The sequence below is a fragment of the Stegastes partitus genome, unplaced genomic scaffold (assembly GCF_000690725.1).
Source record: "Stegastes partitus isolate 25-593 unplaced genomic scaffold, Stegastes_partitus-1.0.2 Scaffold2387, whole genome shotgun sequence".
In the NCBI taxonomy this organism is placed as follows: Eukaryota; Metazoa; Chordata; class Actinopteri; family Pomacentridae; genus Stegastes; species Stegastes partitus.
Window position 1 is genome coordinate 46,940 of NW_007580118.1, and position 21,296 is coordinate 68,235.

Genomic DNA, 21,296 nt, shown 5'->3' on the forward strand with positions numbered 1-21,296 from the left:
CTGTAGTGGCTCCTACCTCGGCTATGCAGGTGAGAATGATCAGGCACAGTCTGGCACTGTTGAGTCGGTGCTCATCTGTAAACACACAAATGACTGAACCGGTAAAAAAAGAGACTGCAAAAGGAGTGTTATAAAATGTGATAGCATGGTGTCTGGAACAGAATGAAGAATAGCAGGAAGCAGAGTGACAAAGACGAAGGAGAGGACATGAGACTTTGTGTTTACCTTTAGTATCCTGTATAACAATGGAGGCGTACTTGAGGAAGGTGATGAGAAGGTTGCTGGTCTGCAGGTTGGGATCCAGGGGCAGTTCTGGGTTGTTCATCACTACACAGCAAATGTACAAGCAACACTTTATATAAACATAATTATTGTGGTTAAGATCAGCGGTCTTCAACCTTTTTTGCACCACAGAGCCGTTTTAGGTAAGAAATTTTTTCTACAGACCGGTCACATAACAAAAAATAATTGTTTTTTTCTATTAAAAAGTTTAATAAATAAACAAAATCTTTTTATTGCTACATATGTGTTTACTTTTTCTTCTGTCTCGGTATCGAATCTCTCCCACTTTCCAAAGCAGCTCTCATGAGACGTTTGTTTTTGGCCGACGGCTTCGTTTAACGGCCGGGCATGAAAACTGACAGTCAAGTGCGGGAAACGAGCACAAACGGAAGTGACGGGAAGACGAGGCCCGGTGGTTGGGGACCGCTGGTTAAGATGATAAAACTGATATTTTTGTGATTATTACAGACAAACAAGACAGAACAGAGTCACAATTAGTCATCCAGTAGTTAGTGAGATATTTTGAGATAATGATTTCCCAAAACCCTGAGCCAAAGGCCTGCGGTTAAAAAGCAGGAATAACAAGTTCTGTCCTTGTTTGGGTGGAACAAGTGCTCATTCAGGCAATAACACAATGGGATGTCTTCGTCCCATTACTGTAGCTACTGTATATCGCTGTGTTGTCTAGACAAGCATCTTCACCCATTTAAAAATCTCTGCTCTCTGAATTCACTCTGATTCGGCTTGTTTCATGGATAAATAATGAGCAGGTCATTTCTATCTCCTTCCCACAAAACCCCCATTGGTATCTTTCTTCCTCGGATCACAGCAAGCCCAATGGAAAATAAGAGTTCGCCAGTAAGAAGTATACACAAGGGGCTATATTCTAAAAAGAAATCTATCTTCCTGACATGTGATTGCAAGCACACGTATCTGGAAAGTGTTTCTGGCCTAAGTACAGCACTTCCTGACATAGCATCATGCATGCTGCATGTGAAACATTCATCTGAATTTGAAGCTGGAGGTAAATATTTTATATAGAAAATGGCTCTTGGGTTTGAAGCAAAGGAAGGGAAAGGTAACCAGAGATAGAAACATGCACCTTTTAAGTTACAGCGTGTGTGCATGCAAAATGGCCTGCCTTGGACAAGCTAGCAGCAACATGCAGCTTCCATAAAATCTGAAGTGACAGCCATGCACTCACTTCTAAAGAGAGATTTGTAAGCGTTTGGGGTGGTCTAATAATCTGATTATTTAGATGTAGTAAACTCACATGAGAAGAGCTCTTTGCTGTATATGAATAATTCAATTTTATGAAACAAATTTTAAAAAGCTAGTGCAAATTTGAAATCACAACTGGCGCATTTGTGCCTCTGCATGGGAGTTGCCAAGTTCAGAGGGAAAGTTTTTAAAAGTGCATAAAACTGTTAAGATTACATGGAAGCAAAGAGGTGGAGATGTGGAGACTGAAAAGCTTTGCTCCATTTTCAGTCCCTTCAGGTGCTTTGAGTAAATCAATATTTCCAGTATGATTTCCAGTACAAATCTGTTTGAAATTGAGGCAATTGTGTAAAATAAATGTAAACACAAAAAACTAGCAAGTTAAAGCTCTCCTTCCCTGTGAACTCTGGTGTAATTAGAGGTGAGAATATTGAATCCCATGTTTGAGGCTATAAGATGCATTTTCTGAAGCAACACTAGACGGTACCTTAAGAACTAGTGTATAGAGTTTAGTGACATCTATTAGTGAGGTTGCATAACTTAATTCCTTTCCCTCACCTCTCCCTTTCTAAAGCTACTTCACACACACACACACACACAAAAAAAACACACATGAAGGCCCTTTATAGAGCCGGAGTTTGGTTTGTCTGTTCGGGGCTAAACAAGGTGCAACATTTGTGATTTCCTTGGAGGAGGACTCATCATAAGCTAACAAAACACAACGATCTGTACAAGTGACTATAAACATAACTATCAATATTATATTTTTATAAATCCTACACACTGGACCTTTTTTATTAAAAAAAGACAAAAAAAAAATAAAGTCAATATACAACTGTCCTCAAATTTATTCATACCCATCCATTAAAAAAAAAGGCAAAATTCACAAGTCACTCAAATAACTAGAAATTGAAAAAAATAAAAATAAATAAAAAATTGCTAAATTATAATTTAGTGAAATAGTATATTGCTTTTGAATTGTGATTGAAAAGAACATTAAAAAAAAAAAAAAACTGTCCCAGACAAATTAGAGCACTTTGCTGATGAGCAGTGGACCAAAATACCTGTCAACAGGAGCAGAAGTCTGATTGAGAGTTACAGAAAACATTTAATTGCAGTGATTGCCTCAAAGGGTTGTTCCACAAAATATTACTTCACGGGTCCCATCATGCTTGTTTGCTTGTGTGTTTTTTTGTTTGTTTGTTTTTTTTTTAAATTCGATCAGTGTTTTCTAGCTTCTGGCAGCATTAAATTTTGTTCCCAACACTGACATCTAAGCAGTGAGTGGTTAGACTTCCCCTCACAGTCCACTGAATAATGTCAAGCACACTATTTTCTCTCTTTAACTTAATAAAACATGAAAAAGTGCATGGCTTACTGTCGAGGGAGGGCGGTGTCGTGCCAAGTGGTGTTGTAGGTGTGGTTGGAGTAGGGGTGGTGGGTGTGGTCGCGATGTCGATCTCTGGGTGGCTCTGTTGAATGAGGAGAAAGACATTAAGAGTCATTAATGGTGAATAACTGTCCTGCACCAAAAAAACAATGTAACAACGCAGCTTAGGAAGGAGATAAAAATGGAAACAGAAAGAAACAGGCTGCCTTTCAGTGAAGAAAGATTACTTTTGGAAGTGCAAAAATTAACAAATTAACAAAATGACGCATCAACATTTGCTGCTAATTTATCTTGAGATCTGGAAATAAATAGTAATGTAAATACGAGAAGTTTTATGAGTTGCTATCATAACTTCACTGGACCCATCCTTACTTGTGAGTTTGTCGTGTTTGACACACAGAGCATAAATGTCCTGATAGGGATTAAAAGAAAAGCTAAAAACTAACTGGATTTTACCACTACAGATTTTTCAAAGTAAAAAAATACCAAAAGCAGCATTTATGTGTAACATGTAGAGGTAAAATAGTGTATTTAACAATCAGAAAAGAGTCTTTTTACCACTGCCTTCTAGTTTTGTCCATCATCATTAGATGATAAATCATGTTACAGATACCGCGATGAGCAAAAGATATAAGATTATAAAATGTTCTACGAACAAAAAATTACAGAAGTGGTAAGGAAGAAATACCTCCAGCAAACTTTTCAAAAACATTGAAAACATTTACACATACGTCCATAAAATAAAGTTGTGTTTCTTACCTGTGCTAATACAGTGATGAAGTTGCGGTTAAGGTGCACAGCCTCGTACAGTGCCAGCAGAATCGCCTCATTTGTCCTTGAAATGACAGAGAAGACAGTAAAAGCAAGTACATCGGTTTAGGAAGTAAAATTTCCACATCTCCACATAATGCTGGACTGAGGAGCCTTTAGGCTTTAAGTTTATTACCACTAGCTCTGTGTGTCAGCAGGTCACCTTTTTAATTTTCTGTGTCATTAACTACCACACAATGTGTGTACAAAGTAATGCATAAAATTTCTTTACATCAATTTATTTTTTATGTTAATAAATGAGTTAATCTTAACAATGTAAAACAACAGTAAGCACTGCTGACAGATACAAATAATTGATTGCATTTTATTTATATTGTCATCATCAATTTTTTCAGTCATTTATTTAAAATTAAAAGAAAAGGACAAAGGCAGCAGCAATCAGTTCTTCTGTGTGAACGTTAAGGGAGACTTTAGTGTGTGAGTCTAAGCTGTAACTCTCAAGAACTTGTAGTGTTTATGTTGCTGCCTCAGAGCCAATGAGTGGAAATGTTGCCACGACAAATGATGACATCATGACTTCAGGAAATCAAGTTTGAATGTGTGTTAAAGAAAGTAGTCTCTTAAATCTGTTTTGCAAAAATAAGAAAAAGAACAAGAATTATAATGTCCACTGCGATATCTCTCCCCATCAATCGGCATGTAATATCCCTGAAACAGAAAGTTATTAGAAAGTTTTTACATGTCAATTAACTGGACATTGTTTGACGGGACATTTCACTTTTGAATAATTAAAGTGAGAAACCAAGCATAACGAGTGTTGGTCCGGGAGAAGACTGAGAACCCAGCAGTCACTCCAACAGAGCTTCAGAGGTCCTCTGAAAAAACAGAAGAACCTGCCACCTCAGCAGCACTTCATCAATCCAACTTTTATAGTAGAGCCGCTAGACTGAAGCCATTCTATGTAAAGTATATTGCTTGGAGTTTCCTTAACAGCATTAAAGGCCTCTGATAGTATAAAGAATAAGACTGTCTTATCTTATGAGACAAAAACCTAATTCTTTGTGCAGGAATCCTACCATTATGTCCAGCAAACACCAAGCACTGTGCATCATGTGGCTGACAGAATCCCAACAGTGACATGTTGTGTTGATAGCATAATGCTAAAATGTACTTCTCAAAAAGAACCGCAAAACTGGTCAGAATTTAGGGAAAGAGGAATACAGCCAATTACTGAGAAGTTGTTAAAGAAAGCCTGCTTCAGAGTAGCCTGTGAGAGGGATGAAGGTTCACCCTTCAGGATGGCAATGACCCAAAAACATAGAGCCAAGACAGCTCTGCAAAGAGTTGAGTGCTCCAGCCAAAGCCCAGATCTAAACCCTACTTCAGCATTATGGGATACTGAGAGTAGATCAAGGGGCAAAATCGCAGATTTCAGTCATTCAAAATGAAATCTCCAACATAATAAGGGTGCAAAAAATTAAGGTGTCTGAATACTTCTTGAATTTACTGTATCTAAATGCTAAAACAATGCAGGATGTCTGAAATTTTACAAGGAAAATCATGTTTTACTGATTAAATGAAGTTCTGACAGATGAATCCAAAGATGTTTAATACTAGATGAAATGTGCTGTAAAAAATATATTTTTGAGCTATACTCCATAATCTCATACTGTTTGGTTATAGTACTGTAGCAAACATGTCCAGTTAAACTTAAAAGGGAACAGTAAGCTGAACTGACTTTGTACTTACTGTACAGAGAGCTTCTCATCAACATCTGCTATAAACATGCTGCCCACCTGTGAACAGGAGAAGATTTTATCAGCAAAGGATATTAAAAACATCACAAAATCATTTCTAATGTAAAAAATATGAAATAAGTACATGACCCTACCATACTAGTGAGGGTGGAGAAGAATCCACCCTGGTTCTCCTCCTCTTTGTCTTTGTATTGTCTGAAAGACATAAGAACAACCAGAGATAAAACTAAAATGGGCAGAAAGCAGGAACAAATGAGAAAGTGGAGAGAATGACAAGTACATTTAGGAAAAGCAAGCCACACAAACAGCAAAAGCAGACATGTTTTCAGTAAAATACAGCACTTGTAACCTAACACACGTTTACCTAACACCTCCTCTCTCGCCCTGCAATTTATTATCTATGAGGCGTTCAGTTTGTACACAAAAACAATGAAGTGTATGGAGCCGTCATCAATCACTTTCTTGTGTCTGTCTATGCACGTAGATGGACAAGACCTCCTTCACGAACAGCATTTTAATTTTCAAACCTTGCCTCATCCAAAAAACATTACAGACCGCCGAAGAAAAACTGTCAGATATAAATAACTAAAAGTAGAAAAGGCCTGTTTTTGTTCCTTCAAGAGAATAGAAATAGAACATTTGTGGGAGACATCAAACTAAACTGATGATGCCAGCGGCCCCAACACACCAAGCACTGCATCATGAGAAACACTTTTCTTTGACACATGGAAATTCAAAGATCTCACCTGTTATATTCTGTCAGAGCTTGGTGGACAACCACACCCATTCCCTGGGAGAGAAGAACATCCAGTGTTTCAATAAAACCTGTGATAATCGGTCTGATGTGAAGACTGCCTGCATGAGATTTGCTACTAATTATTCTACAGCTACAGCAAGTGACAACATACTTACATCTAATGTTGGCTCATCATCCACAATGGAGAGCTTCACAATGTATGGATTTACAGACTGAAAACAGAAAATCAGTGAGACAGGAAAACACAAATTAATACGTCATTAGCCCTTAAAGAACAAGTCTCTCACTACATCACAGGATATCCAGTCGGGCTGGACCCAAATAGTCGACTATTCGTTCGCTGTGCTGGAATCGGGATATAAATTATGATCTCCGAATAGCCCCCTAACCCCCCTCGTCTGAATACTCAGTGATTTTCTACAGACAACGCACCAGTATTGCACGGCACTGTATAACAAACTGCTTCTATTGCATCCTCTACTGTTGAGACATTACAACGGCACATGTATCTATCTATCATGTATCGTGTCTGAGTCATGGCAGACAAAATAAACGGAAGAGAAAAAAAGAGCTGAGGATTACTTTTGGAAGCACAGTATCTATTCAGTGATCCTCAAGCAGGCTTTACACCAGATTATATTTTTGCTTCCCTGCTACCCAAAAGACTTCAAACAAGAAAAACAAGCACAGTCATTAGTCAGCATATTCATAGTGTAATACACACCTCATATTTTCTGTAGTTGACCAGGAGGGCCAGAAGAACCACAGCATCGTACCCATGCTGCCCTCTGCTGGATACATCTGACAGAATCTAAAAGAGAGGGAGAGCAGGGATTACTAAACTGGGAGGAGAGACAGATTAAAAAATTACATTAAAAAATCCCAGAGTTACATCGTCTAGGCTAAACACTTACCTGCAGAATGGCTTCAAAGATGCTATTTATCATCACATATTCCAGTATCGTGTTCTGGCTAATATTGTCTGTCACCTGCAAATACATTTTTTTCACATATGTGACATTGAGCTTGATTTTATAAAATGTAAAACATTCTCATTCATGTGGTTCGCATGTTTTCTCTCACCGTAACCAAACACAGCAACAGTTTGAGGCAAAGGCTCTTAAGACTCTCTGAGCTGTCTCCACACAGAAGGCTGTCCAATCTCTCCATCAGATCCTGGAACAGACACAAAGACAACAACCTATTTCAATGAATTAAAAAAGAAACCAGATTCTCTCTTTGCTGCCATGTTGAAAATCTATCTCACTCAATTCTTCTCCTTTCGAGTCCCACACACCTTCATCCTTTGCTCGGCCTTGTCAAACCCCATGAGCATGTTGATGATGTCAAAGCCGGATGCTGACTTGTTCTTCTGGTGAACCCCTCGGAAAAGTGCGCAGAGAGTCTGGATAAAAAGGTAGGAGAGCACAGAGGTTGCCACATAACAAGAAACGTTTCCATGGTAGTAATGGTGGTCATGGTAATATAAAAATTTTATTTTCACTCTTGCAGCATAAAAGCGCAAAGCTGTTTTGTCTTTCCTTGTTATGTAATTCAGCTTATCTTCAATACTGTCATCATAATACACTGTCTTCCTTTCACTTTTATGCATATCAACAGGCACAGTCTTGTCTCCACATTTTCCTTTGTACATCACATTTTCCTTTGCACATCACAACAGCTATTTTTTCTTCTTGTGGCTTTCATATTCTTTACCACACTCTTATCACATTCTTTTGTCACATTTAAATTAGAGGGGGGAAAGACACAATGAAGCTAAGATAATAATCAACATTTTTAAGACGCTTTTTTTTTGTTTTTAATATATATTTTAGGGGATTTTGGTCATTTTTATTTTAGAGCAGTAGAGATAGACAGGAAAGGGGGAGAAGAATGGGGAGAGACCTGCAGCAAAGGGCTATCAGCGGGAGTCGAACCTCCGACCGCTGCGTCAGAGAACTATAGCCCCTGTTCATGGGTCGCTCGCTCAACTTGGTGAGCTATAGGGGTGCCCTCTAAAGATGCTTTGGATGTGATTTATTTACTTCTACTTAAACTTGATTTGAACAGGAAGTTCCATACGATTAAAATCTCTTTTTTCAGGAGACCTGGCCAAGAGGACGCACCACTATAGAGTTACAAGGGACTATAAAAGCAGGCGTGAAAACAATTGACAAAAGACAAAAGTAAAGTACATTACAACAAACAAGGGATTAAAATACACTAAAAGAAATCCTGCTTAGGAATACCAGTTACACTCTTCAGCTAGACATTTTTTGATCAGAGATTTAAACTCTCTCGGGGAGACAAAATCATTGCACTTTAGTGTGTCTCTGAAGGTTAGTCTAGGACCGCAGTGGTAAATGTGAGAAGGCCATTCTACCAAGTTTAAAGCAAATCCTGGGTAATCTGTACAGCAGATAAGTGAGAAAGATACTGGCTTTGGGTAAGTGATAGAAAATTACACAAGAAAAAAAGAGACTTTCTCCAGTACTGCTTTGTAAAAAAAAAACAAAAAAAAAACATACCTCTGCTGTTCTCTCCTTAGGTTTAATAAAGGCCAGGAAACCAGAAAAAAAACCCATAAAATTTAAAAGCTATTATAAAAAAGAGTCTCGGCAGTGAAGTGTCGGGGCAGCAGTCAACATATAAATAATATCACCTTAGTTATACTGTGCATGTGTGATGATCACATGCACAATGTAACATGCAGCTAAACATCCAGGGAATCCTCCCCAGCTGTACTTACCTGCAATGCATTGACCACTTTGATCTGGTGCTCCTCCCCCAGAGCCTGAACGCAGTGATGGAACAGAGAGTTGATGTTGTCTTGGATACGCTGGACCTCCTCCCCATCTACACTCTCTAACTTCGACTCCAAGTACTCTAGGTTCACCTGAAACAAAAGACGAGGGATGGAAGCGGGAAAAGCACAAAGATAGAAAGGCAGGTAAAGATCATTTTAAGTTGCATAAAGTAGGTGATCAATATACATAGGACTAGAATATGATTGTAAGACAAAAGTCATTAAGTATTCACTTAACTATCTCACAATGCCCTGCTGTTAAAAAGGCAGCAGCGTAACCAAATAGAAATGCTGTAAAGCAGAGCAGCTGCACAATCAATGCAAATTATACCACATGACAATTTTTAGAGTTTGATGGATGGAATAATCTGTGTTGTGTTTGGACTATATCAGATTTAGGCATATCAGTACTTCCTCTTTTTCTCTGTATTCTGTGTGACAATACAGCCACAAAAAAAAAAAAAAAAAGTTAAACTACTAATAAATACCATATTTCTCTGGTTTATAGCTATTCAATTTGCTGGCATGCTTTCTTGTCAACACAAATATTTTCTATATGTCTCAATTTGCATTCCCTGCTACCATTGCTGCAGTTTCTGCAACACCCACGGTACCATGACAGATTTCCTGTTATGCAGAGCACATTTCTACTCAAGTATTTCTCTCTATATTGTACCTTCATGAGAAACAGCTCATCCCAAAAGCGAGGGTTGTTTTTGGCCGGGTCTTCTTTCTACAACAAAGGAGAAACAACACTGTTAACACTTGAACATAAGTTTATTAGTCTAAACTTGCACCACTGACATTCTTTAAGTGCAATACTCACTGCAAAAATCTCATCATACATCAGAACCACCTTCTCCTTCAAGGGCTTTTTAGAGGATGACGTCCTCCTCAACAGTCCTGCCTTCTTCTCAACCTGAGACATGACTAAGTCTGGGGAGAAAGACACAGCGAGTGAGAAATGTGTATACAAGAGGAATAAAGGATTTCTTTTCAACGGGCTGATAATGTTCTGTATTGTTTAATCAAATCCAAAGAAAAGAACAAAATCAAGAAGAGCTGGGCTGAACTCTGTAAACATGTCACTACACAAAAAATTCAGTATTTCTCCAGGGACTCATTTCAGTTGTGGTACGCAACTCAATTGTTCACTGCTCCAGAATGGTTTATGTGACTAAATAAACTATAATGTTAACCTTTATGGTTGTAAAACATGTTTTAAATTGTTCTATATGATTTTATTATGTACATATTATCTTTAATGAATTTTGTTGGAAAGTTCTTTTATTTTCTCTTCCATAAGAGCAGAGCCTTTTGGAGAAAAATGACTGTAAACACGAAGTTTGCTTACACTGAATACATCAACTGATTGGCCTTTACAGTCTCTCTAGCTAATATTTTAGGCTAAAGTCTACTGCCATCAACAACAGCTACACACCTGTCATGCCAGTTTTTTGTTTTGTTTGTTTGTTTGTTTTGTTCTGGTTTTTTTTTTTTTACAAAGAAAAAAAAACTCCCTTTACTGCATTACCAAAGTATGCGGCCAGGTGACAAAACCTGCTCGTATTAATGACTATTTTACTAACTTGCATTTCTCAGTAGTGCATAAAACAACATGACTAACATTAACAACGTCGTGCTCAACTTGTCAAGTGAAATATTTTAAAAGAAATTGTTGTAATTTACAAAGCAGCAAGGTTTCAGGATAGGTTAGCAGAGTGAGCTATTACAAGTAAATGAATGTTTGAATGAACTGAGTAATACGTGAGCATATTAGCAAAGGTACTAGGTTAGCTTACAGATGATCAACTGACACTGGTTTATATTACTGGACTGTCGTGAGAGTTAATCTAATCTGTGTGTGAACTGGGATGGTTTTATATGCTAGTTAGCTAACATTAGCTACCTCACCCATCGCTACCTAACTGGGTTAGACTAGTAAACGACAAACAGCGACACGGTCATATTAACTAACAAGTACTGATGCCCAGTAGACACTCGAAGATCCCTTAGTTTATTCGCAGTCAGGTCGCTAAACATTTATCGACTGAAATAATCAAAAATGTTATTCGCAGCTAAAGCTAATGCTGCCTAGCAAGTGCCTGTCAAACAAGGATGTTGGCGTTGGCCCTGGTTGAGCGTTAGCCTCCTAGCTAATGTCTGTGTGCGATTGTTGGTAATAGTACAGTGTTGTACTGTTTGAGCGGGTTTATTTTGTGTGTCCTTACCTCAATTAAAGTGTTAAAATCTAAGTCAGTGCGGTTCATGAATCCTTGTGGTGACAACAGTGTCTGTTAGCATACTGGGAGCCGCCGAAGCTCCGCAGGGTCTCAGCGCCCGACGGGTTCCAACATGTTTTACTCCACGGTGCTCACTGATAGGGCTGACACGATCTACTCTTCTCTATGATTAGGTCATCGACTGTTACCGATTAGTACTAATCTAAATGACTAATTTTCCTCTGGCATGCAAAATGACCACTTTAAGCTGATTTTATGGTTGGAAACTGTATATTACTGTATATTACTGTACAATTCATCCATCCATCCATTATGTACAGTCGTGGCCAAAAGTTTTGAGAATGACACAAATATTAATTTTCACAAAGTCTACTGCTTCAGTTTTTATAATGGCAACTTGCATATACTCTAGAATGTTATGAGGAGTGATCAGATCAACTGCAATTAATTGCAAAGTCCCTCTTTGCCTTGAAAATGAACTTAATCCCAAAAAAGACATTTCCACTGCATTTCAGCCCTGCCACAAAAGGACCAGCTAACACCATTTCAGTGATTCTCCCATTAACACGGTGTGGGTGTTGATGAGGACAAGGCTGGAGATCAATCTGTAATGCTGACTGAGTTAGAATAACAGACTGGATGCTTTAAAAGGAGGATGGTGCTTGACATCATTGTTCCCCTTCTGTTAACCAAGGTTACCTGCAAGGAAACACGTGCGGTCATCATTACGTTGCACAAAAAGGGCTTAACAAGGAAGGGTATTGCGGCTAGTAAGACTGCGCCTCAGTCAACCATCTATCACATTATCAAGAACTTGAAGGAGAAAAGTTCAATCGTGGTAAAAAAAAAAAAAAAAAAAAAAGCTCCAGGGCGCTCAAGAAAGTCCAGCAACACCAGCTGTTTCAGCTGTGGGATCAGGCCACCACCAGTGTAAAGCTCGCTCAGGAAAGGCAGCGGGCAAGTGTGCATGCATCTGCATGCACAGTGAGGTGAAGACTTTTGGAGGAAGGCCTTTTGTCAAGGCGGGCAGCAAAGAAGCCACTTCTCTCCAAAAAAAAAAAACCATCACGGACAGACTGATATTCTGCAAAAGATACAGGGATTGGACTGCTGAGGACTGAAGTAAAGTCATTTTCTCTGATGAATCCCCTTTCTGATTGTTTGGGGCTTCTGGAAAAAAGCTTGTTCGGAGAAGACAAAGTGAGCGTTACCATTAGTCCAGTGTCATGTCAACAGTAAAGAATCCTGAGACCATTCATGTGTGGGGTTGCTTCTCAGTCAAGGGAGTGGGCTCACCCACAATTTTGCCTAAAAACACAGCCATACATAAAGAATGGTACCAGAACATCCTCTGAGAGCAACTTCTCCAAACCATCCAAGATCACTTTGGTGAACGATGCCTTTTCCTGCACGATGGAGCCCCTTACTAACTAAATGGCTCGGGGAACAAAACATAAAGATTTTGGGTCCATGGCCAGGAAACTCCCGAGATCTTAATCCCATTGAGAACTTGTGGTCAATCCTCAAGAGGTGGGTGGACAAACAAAAACTCACAAATTCTGACAAACTCCAAGCATTGATTATGCAAAAAAAGAATGCCATCAGTCAGGATATGATCCAGAAATTGATTGACAGCATGCCAGGGAGAATTGCAGAGGTCTTGAAAAAGAAGGGTCAACAATGCAAATATTGACTTGTTGCATGAACACAGTGTAATTGCCAGTAAAAGCCATTAATACTTCTGAAATGCTTGTAATTATATTTCAGTCTACCATAGAAACATCTGACAAGAACACCTAAAAACCTTGAAGCAGCAGACCCTGTGAAAATGTAATATTTGTGTCATTCTCATAACTTTTGGCCAAGACTGTATACACCACTTAATAGTCACTAGGAGGGCTGGAGTCTATCCCAGCAGGGCGAAGGCAGGGGACACCCTGGACAGGTCGCCAGTCTCTCACAGAGCTACACTGAGAGACAGACAACCAAGCACACTCACATTCACACCTACAAACAATTTAGAATCACCAATTAACCTCAACATGTTTTTGGACTTGTGGGAGGAAGCCGCAGAACCCGGAGAGAACCCACGCTACATGGGGACAACTTGCAAACTCCATGCAGCAGGATCCCGGTACCCCCACTGGGACGCGAACCGCCAACCTTCTTGCTGCGAGGCAACAGTGCTACCAACTGTGCCACCTTGCTGCCCGAAACATTATTATTATATAAAATATAATAAGTTTTAAAATCAGGATCAGACTGCAGGGTAAGTAGTTGTTGAATGAAGAGCAAACATGGACTCAGGACAAGTCATAAACTGGTGCCTATATGTCTGTGATACTAATTTAAACAATTCTAAGACAATAAAAAAGGAAGAAAGACTGCCATGCAAGGCCATGCATATGTTAGTCATTTAAAATTTAACAGTTACCAGTGCCACAAAAAAAATCCATAGTAACACATGATACTGTGCTGAAAATAGGATTTTGTAACTTAATGTGAAGCAGATAGACACTCAGAGGAGACATCGAGTAGATTTCTTGCTTTATTGTAGAATGTGTATTCCCACTGTGTGTCACTCTAACCATCAGAAAGTTGTACTCCCATGGACACTGGTGACTAAAGACTGGCTGATTAGCTCCAAAAATCAGCAGGGTAGAAGTGGGTTTACAAAACGTGCCCAGATTTATGGAGGAGCTGCATACATGGAGGATGAGGATGAACTGAAGGATCCTGGTCTTTTATCTCTGTGATCTTTGGCCACTCGTAACGGATTTGAAGCACTTGGCCATATTGGAGGTAGGAGATGGCTGAGATATTTACCTCCTTATGTATGTGCCAATAAATTACCTTATTCCTGTGTCAGTACATTGAAATGTCAGAGCTTAATTTCATCTCTGATTTTCTTTTTTTCTCACTAATTACAGTGCTTTAATGGCTTTTTCAGGAGCCGTTTTATGCCATATTTATGCAACTGCATCCTGAGCAACCACATTTAGGAATTTAGACAAGACATACAAAAAAAAAAATGTATGAACTGCCATTTAACTGCTATAGATTTAGGATTAATTTTGTCTACATTTGTGAATTAGAAAAAGCGCTGAGCCATTTTATTTTAATTTTTTTTGTCAGAGTCGTTGCTCTGCACTTAGAAAATGCTCTACTTCAAAGCAACAGTTGAAGTTTCCATGTTTTGACCTCATGAGTTTCTTGGTAAATTAACTTTTGCCATCAAGGGAGCAATATATCTGGTAAAGACTGCACGGAGCACCTTGATTTCCAGAATAAATGAGACAAGCTCTGCTTTTACCGTGTCATTAGACAAAGAGGGAGATGAGGCAGGAGAGAGGAAGGAAATCGGAACATAATGAGAAAGTAGAGAAGAATAGCAGTTGAGGAGAGGGAGCGAATGTTACCTGACACACAGAAAGAACCCACAGTTACACAATAACCATCTTTTTTAAACTTTTGTGTGCCTGCTTATGACAGCTTTAAACTAATGTTATATTTTGCTGAAAAAGAAAAAAGAAAACATATGATGCTATAGTCAGCGTTTTAACAGCCAGATAGTTCTGTCTTTCTACAATGTAATACATCAGCAGACAGAGTGACCTTTGAAAGACACCTTTCCACTGGATTTTATGCTGGTTTAGCTCTGCTCAGTTTAGTTTACTATTAGTTTCTTTTTAGCAGGGATCATGCATGACATAAGCTTTAGTCCAGAGTCAGCTATGTGTCTGATTTACATCTGCAGCCACTGGACAGACAGATGTTAACAACGATTCAGTGCAATGCTGTCTGTTGAACATGGAGCCGAGGGACAACATATCCCTTAGTTCTTTCTGTTTCTAGGTCTCACATGTTTTTCTCAAGCTGAGATCCACTTCAACCCTCACAGACCCTTGAGGTCTCAGCTGGTGGAAGCTTAGCTGAGAGACCTTATAGCTCTGCAGGTGAAACTGTGAGTGGAATAAATACCAGATAAGAAAGTGAGTTGGCAGGTGGGATGTTTGTGTGAAGGAGGCTGGTGTGGAAGACAAGGGAGGCACCTCAGAGTCACAGCGTCTGATCCTCACCCAACTCCTCTAAATAGAATTGGTGCACAAGCATATCTAAAATACTCTGACTGCTGTAAGTTTGAGAAACGAAAGGTAGTTAGTATAGACAGATGGAGAAGGCTCACAAACACTATTAATTAATACTTTGTCATCATGTCAGTTTGCTCTTGCAACTTCTGGTTGCTGCAGAAAAAAAAAATCACTGACTGTAAATGCTAACTGTTCTGCACCCCTACCATGCTTTTGTGCCTTAGCACTACACAAAGTGTTTTACAATGTTTCTAATTCACACATGTAGTTGGTAGCACTGTTGCCTCGCAGAAAGAAGGTCGCTGGTTTGCGTCACGGTGAGGGCACTGGGATCTTTCTGCGTGGAGTTTGCATGTTCTCCCCGTGCAGCTTGGGTTCTCCGGCTTCCTCCCACACAGTCCAAAAGCATGTTGAGGTTAATTGGTGATTATAAATTGTCCGTAAGTGTGAATGTGAGTGTGCTTGGTTGTCTGTATCTAAGTGTGGCCCTGTGATAGACTGGTGACCTGTCCAGGGTGAACCCTGCCTTCGCCCTAAGTCAGCTGGGATAGGGTCCAGGCCCCCCGCAACCCTAGTGAGGATTAAGCAGTGAATAGATGGTGGATGGATGGATGGACATGCAACCCTGCAGAATGCTTGCCTCCCATCAGCTTTCAGTGTTCAGTGTCTTGCCCAAGGACACTTGAGCATGTAGAGGGGCCGTGGATCAAACTGGTTCTCCAAAAAGTGATTAAAGGAACCAATTCCTATCACTTAATTCAATTAAAGTAAAATTTTCATTTACTGATTTAGACACAGAAATTATTTTTGATGGGTTGCTGTGACATAATAGTGTTGGTAATTATATCAAATTGATAATGTGTGCAATGTAAACTCACATTTCTGCATTAGTTGGTTTAAAACCAAATTCAGATCATACTAACTAAATATAATTGGCTTAATTTTTCTTCCCCTTGAATTCAGGATTTCAAGTTCCTCCCTCCTATCTACTAAACATATCTGGACAATTTCAGATGATTAAGATTGTGTAATAGAGGTAGTAGGCTGAACAAATGTGATACTTTTATGCCATTACATCAGAAAGTTTATCATAATCTGATAAAAAAAAGAAAAAGAAGACTAGCAGAACACAAAGAGAATGTTTGTGGTTTGGGTTCAGAGGCCTGCTGGTCCTCTGTCCTCACTGTCAGCTTCATTCTGGCTGAGTTCAAGGGCTGATGTAAACCTGGGTTGACAGGTGAACGCAAGTAGTCACACAGTTGGACAGGATCTGAACAGGTTTCAGACAAGATTTGAGGAGCACCTGGACACCAGCAGCACAGCTGGAGGCCTGTCTGACAGTTCAGCGTCACACTGACAGGTTACAGCAGCCGCACTGCAGAAGGATGAGGAGGTCGTTTCAAAGGGAAAAGAAGATGAAGGGTGGTGTGCTGTTAATCATTCAGCAGTGAGAGGAGATCAGTTCCTGTGAGTGAATCTGTACATTGTTTGTATGTAAATATTCACAAGTTTATGAAGAAGAGCTCCACTGATTCTGCACATTCAGATCCATTCAGGACACAGTGGTTTTGGACACTGACTCCTGCCAGCAGCTTACAGAATTTTACTTTTTCAATCTGTCTGTGTAACATTAAACAGGGCATCTTTTTAAATAATTATATGTGCGTAATTACTTCTAAAAAGTGAAAAGAAGATACGTGCATGCACAAATACTATTTAAAGTCTTTGTTTGGACATAGATTAAACCCCTTAATATTCATCTCTGTGTATATATAGAAGATTCTTTTTCATGAAAAAAAACCCTTCCTACATTAAAATGGCTTGGATGTAACTCTACACTGTTGCCTTTTCCAGAATGTGTAGATCTATGAAGTCCCTGCCCTGCTCTCCACCACTTGCTGCAACTTGAGCACACCAGCTCACCTGCGATTTTGCTACAACATTCTAAAACTACTCCACTCTACACAGTGGCAAGTTGTAATATTGGAGAAATTCAGCCGCACATTTTGGACTGGAAACCATTTGTGAAGAAAAACAATGACACACAGTCCCGCCCTGCAAGATGATCTGGTTCCTTGGATCTGTTACATGTGAAATCCTAGAAGTCTGAATCAGTGTTTTTGACATCAGTACACTGCAGGTCTTGCCCTTGACTGTTCATTTTGCTCAAGATAATTTCACAGTAAGTAAAAAAAACACCATATGGACACATTAAACTCAAAAACCTGTTGTTCACCAGAGGGGGGTTTTAAGGTGAAGGGTACTGACACTTTCTCTACGTGAGGGAGTTGAAAACAGTTACATTTTTAGATCTCCAGAGAGATCTATTCCTTCCCTCCACACCCAACCCAAACAGTGCCTCATTCTCCAGCTTACTCCAGTAATGAAATCTCCCGTTGCTGCCAGCAGTAATGTGTCAGAAAATTACATTTCACAGTTCAAATGTTCGAAGTAACCAAAACCAAGAAACGTCATTCTTCAAGTGAGCTGTAATATTCACAAAATGACCAACTACACAGAGTCCTTTAAAGTGAAAATGTATCATTTTATTGGTACCATACATTAATTATCAAGGGCAGAAACTAACCAAATCAAAAAATATATATCAAACAATGATTTTTCTACAGGGTTTGGAGAAGGTACAAGTCACCATTCAAACTCAATCATAACTGCTGCTGGAATCAACAGAAACAAACAAAATGGAAATGTACAAAACAATAACAGAGACTCAGCTGTTTTTATTAGACTTTACAGAGTCAGCACTGCTACCAAATACACAAACTGAACTTAATGTTAAGCTGGTTTAAGAAGGTGTGTGTATGACTGACAGTTATCAATGAGACCATACAAAATAATGACAATTTGGAAAGAAACCTATTTGTCTTAAAAAAAAAAAAAAAAAAAAGATCTGTTTTTAGCCAGTGATGACACATGAAAAAGTTACTGGGTAACTAAATGTGAAGCTGAAACACACAAACTTGTGATGAATGTTAAATTCACCTTCTGTATGGATGAAATACACGAGTGAAACCTCCAAAATAAATTAAAAACCATAAACTAAAACAGTAAAATCATCTCTCCATGGTGCCATTGTACCCCCGGGGGTATTTGTAATTTAATTTACACAAGTTTTAAAAAAGAGGAAGGAGGAAAGAGAGCAGATGGCAAGGTAGAGGGGACAGGTTCATGAGTGTTTTTTCTCCTTTTTCCTATTTTTGTTTCTTTACATTAGATCGGGATGGCTTTAGGTAAATCTAAGTAAGAATACATTTTATTACAGTCAGACAGAACTTTGCTACTACCTTAAATATACAAGCACAAATACACAAAAATTCAAATCTCCAAAAAAGGAACAGAAAGACAAAATAAAAACATCCACACTAAATTATTTCTCTTTTATAAACATAAAAGATAAAAACAATATATTTTAGAGGGGGGAGGGATAAAAGTCCTGTGTTGCTCCTTGGTCTGTAGCTTTTCAGTATTGGTAGAAAATAAAAAAGTAACAATTGAAATGAAGGCGTTTAATACAAATTAAAAAACATTCTAGGGAAATATATACTGTATAAAAACTCTTAAAATGTGAAACTGTGTGTATGTGCATGTGTGTGTTGTAAATGCTCTCTGTTTGAAAGACTGCAGTCAGTCTACTCAGAGATGGCTCGGGCACTAGGGGACTCAAAATCCTTCAATCATTATGTTTATTTGTGTGTGTGTGATGTGTCCCTAGTGCCACATTTCAGCTCTCCTACTAGTATGTTAATTTCAATGTTTTTTTTGTTTTTTTTTTTGCGGACTGATTCTAAATTCTGGTCCGTCTGCTTCTGCAAAGTCACAATTGAGCTCACGCTGCCTCTTTTCTCTCCTCACACACTCGCACGCACACACATATACTCTATTAACAAACATCACGGGCGACTTGTGTTTTTGGCTGAGGGGACCAGAATCAAGAGCCACATTTAGAGGACGGGTGGATGAGTCGTCCCTAAGCAACTCACCACCATCTTGAAGCCCCGCTGCCACTGTTCCCTACACCCCACCCGTTTCTTCGTGTGAACTTCAGTGTGGATAGTTTAGTGTGCACAGTTCTCCCACTTGGGTTGAATCTCCACTCCTGCTCAGCCACATCTATCCAGCTGATGGCTAAACAGAAAATTAGCAAGCGCAGATGGGACGTTTTGTGTATGAAATGAGAAAAGAGGGAGACAGTAGTGGGACACAGTGCCTAAATGTTGGGAAGTCACAGCAGTAATAAAAGAAAAAAAAAACAAAAACCTTCCTCTGGCTCAGTGAAACAGTCCCAGAAGGACAGACCGAGCTCCCTCAGGCTACCTGTGTGTGAATCTGAGCACTACAGTGGTGTTTGGTTTGGAGAGCAGATGATGGACTGTTGCAGTCATGGCTACTGGGGTGGGGTGGGGGCTGAGGAGCGACAGAGAGGGGTTTGTGTTGAGGTTGCGGGGCTCTGGGCTCTACTGTGATGCCTGTGAGGTGGGGTTATCGCTCTTGCTCTCCTGGCTGGAGGGAGCCTTGTTGTTCCAGGGCGAGTTGGAGCCCAGCGCCGGAGAGTTGTTGAAGCTGTCTTCGTCGTCTATGCCGTTAGCTGCGTCGAACTGCGTGTTCTCCAGCCGTGTGATCAAACGCTCATCCTCGTCGCCGAACTCCCCTCCCATCAGTGTGGGCTCTCCCACCACCATCACGTCCTGCAGAGTCACAGAACAGCAGCAACCATTACACCAGAATGCCTCCATAGCCCAGATTTATGAGTTGTTGTTTTTTTTAAACAAAGCAATGCATTCAATGCTGGTGAACATTTCTTCAACCCTTCCCTTATTTGGCATCTTAAATAAATCTGTCACATTTTTTTTGTTTAAAAGGCACCTATGTCTTTTTCAATGTAGTTTTTGCAAGAAAACTGATCAACCAACTGTTCAAGATACAAATGTATTTATCCTTAAATCTTTAGTCCTGCCTTGACTACAGTTAAGTAATCTTCAATTACTGACTTTTAAAAACTGGTCACACAATTGCAATTAAAACTGCACAATTTTAGTGATCAACTTAAATTTTTGGCTTTAACATTATTTTCAGTGTGTCCTGTTTTGTTTGTTATTGTGGTGTGAACTTTCTTTAGTCATTTAATGCAGCAGTCAGGGCTTTAAACAAAGTAACTTTCTGTTCTTTAACCTTCTTTCCAAAAAATGCAGTCGTAGGTTAGAAGTGTTCATGAAATGAAGAAACTAACTGATAGAAAATGAATGTAGCCTAGTGAGCTGTAGGCTACAAAAAAGACAGATGATGGCCTTGTCACATATCTTTGCCCGTTTCAGGAAAAACAAGTACATCAGATCTTTTTTTGTTTTTAAATATGAATCCTCACACTAACTTGAAAGGTCCAAATTGGGGAAAAATGCATTGTATACTCACTCAGAAACTGTAGTCTGCTAATTGTTTTTAAGTCCAAGCGCAACTCTAAACCGTTAGCAATATATCTTTGAGCCTGCTGTCTGTTGAAGGTGTAGTAGCAGTGAACTGACACTAGATGGCCCTGATATACTCACTGGAACTTGGCTGGACAGAGGGAAGCCACTTCCAGGGCTCTTCTTTTTGTTGTTGTTGTTATTATTAGTTCCTCCTCCTCCACTGATGGTGCTGCCACCTGACATCTTACGCTTCCGCCGCTTGTTGGGGGCCTGTCTCGACGGCTCAGCTGCAGAGAACAGATAAAGAGAGTGAGTTATGCACAGGGTTATGGTGCGCTTATGTGGTTGTGTGTGTCTATATTTGTGACAGTTGCTCACTTACCTGGTGGTGCCACCATCCTCTGCCATTTCTGGAAGAGGCAGGTTTTGAGGCAGTCTCTGGGGCTGAGGCTGTATGTCTTGTGTCTGGACATCAGCTCCTGCATGGGCTCCAGAATCACACAGAGCTGCAGGAGGAAACAGGCAGAGGCAACAGGCATTCAATTCAATTCAATT

General features: G+C 39.6%; 2 protein-coding genes across 2 annotated transcripts in view; both read right to left on the reverse strand.

Moving 5' to 3' along the window:
* armh3 (armadillo like helical domain containing 3) overlaps positions 1-11,298 on the reverse strand; it is a 26,842-nt gene extending 15,544 nt beyond the window's left edge. The window contains exons 1-16 of the mRNA XM_008305041.1: positions 11,216-11,298; positions 9,811-9,920; positions 9,661-9,717; positions 8,928-9,074; positions 7,476-7,583; positions 7,262-7,354; positions 7,093-7,167; positions 6,903-6,989; positions 6,334-6,390; positions 6,168-6,211; positions 5,556-5,616; positions 5,414-5,460; positions 3,653-3,728; positions 2,882-2,975; positions 226-327; positions 17-75 (exon numbers count right to left, since the gene is read on the reverse strand). Coding sequence (XP_008303263.1) covers positions 17-75; positions 226-327; positions 2,882-2,975; positions 3,653-3,728; positions 5,414-5,460; positions 5,556-5,616; positions 6,168-6,211; positions 6,334-6,390; positions 6,903-6,989; positions 7,093-7,167; positions 7,262-7,354; positions 7,476-7,583; positions 8,928-9,074; positions 9,661-9,717; positions 9,811-9,912 — 1,209 coding nt within the window. The 5' untranslated portion in view covers positions 9,913-9,920; positions 11,216-11,298. The remainder of the gene's footprint in view (positions 1-16; positions 76-225; positions 328-2,881; positions 2,976-3,652; positions 3,729-5,413; positions 5,461-5,555; positions 5,617-6,167; positions 6,212-6,333; positions 6,391-6,902; positions 6,990-7,092; positions 7,168-7,261; positions 7,355-7,475; positions 7,584-8,927; positions 9,075-9,660; positions 9,718-9,810; positions 9,921-11,215) is intronic.
* A 6,544-nt stretch (positions 11,299-17,842) lies between these two features.
* On the reverse strand, positions 17,843-21,267 carry LOC103374889 (LIM domain-binding protein 1-like). The gene is made up of 3 exons (XM_008305042.1): positions 21,124-21,267; positions 20,880-21,028; positions 17,843-20,021 (listed from the first exon to the last, which is right to left on the reverse strand). The coding sequence occupies exons 1-3, from the start codon at positions 21,224-21,226 to the stop codon at positions 19,791-19,793; spliced, it is 483 nt and encodes a 160-aa protein (XP_008303264.1). The 5' UTR covers positions 21,227-21,267; the 3' UTR covers positions 17,843-19,790.
* Between the last annotated feature and the right edge of the window lie 29 nt (positions 21,268-21,296).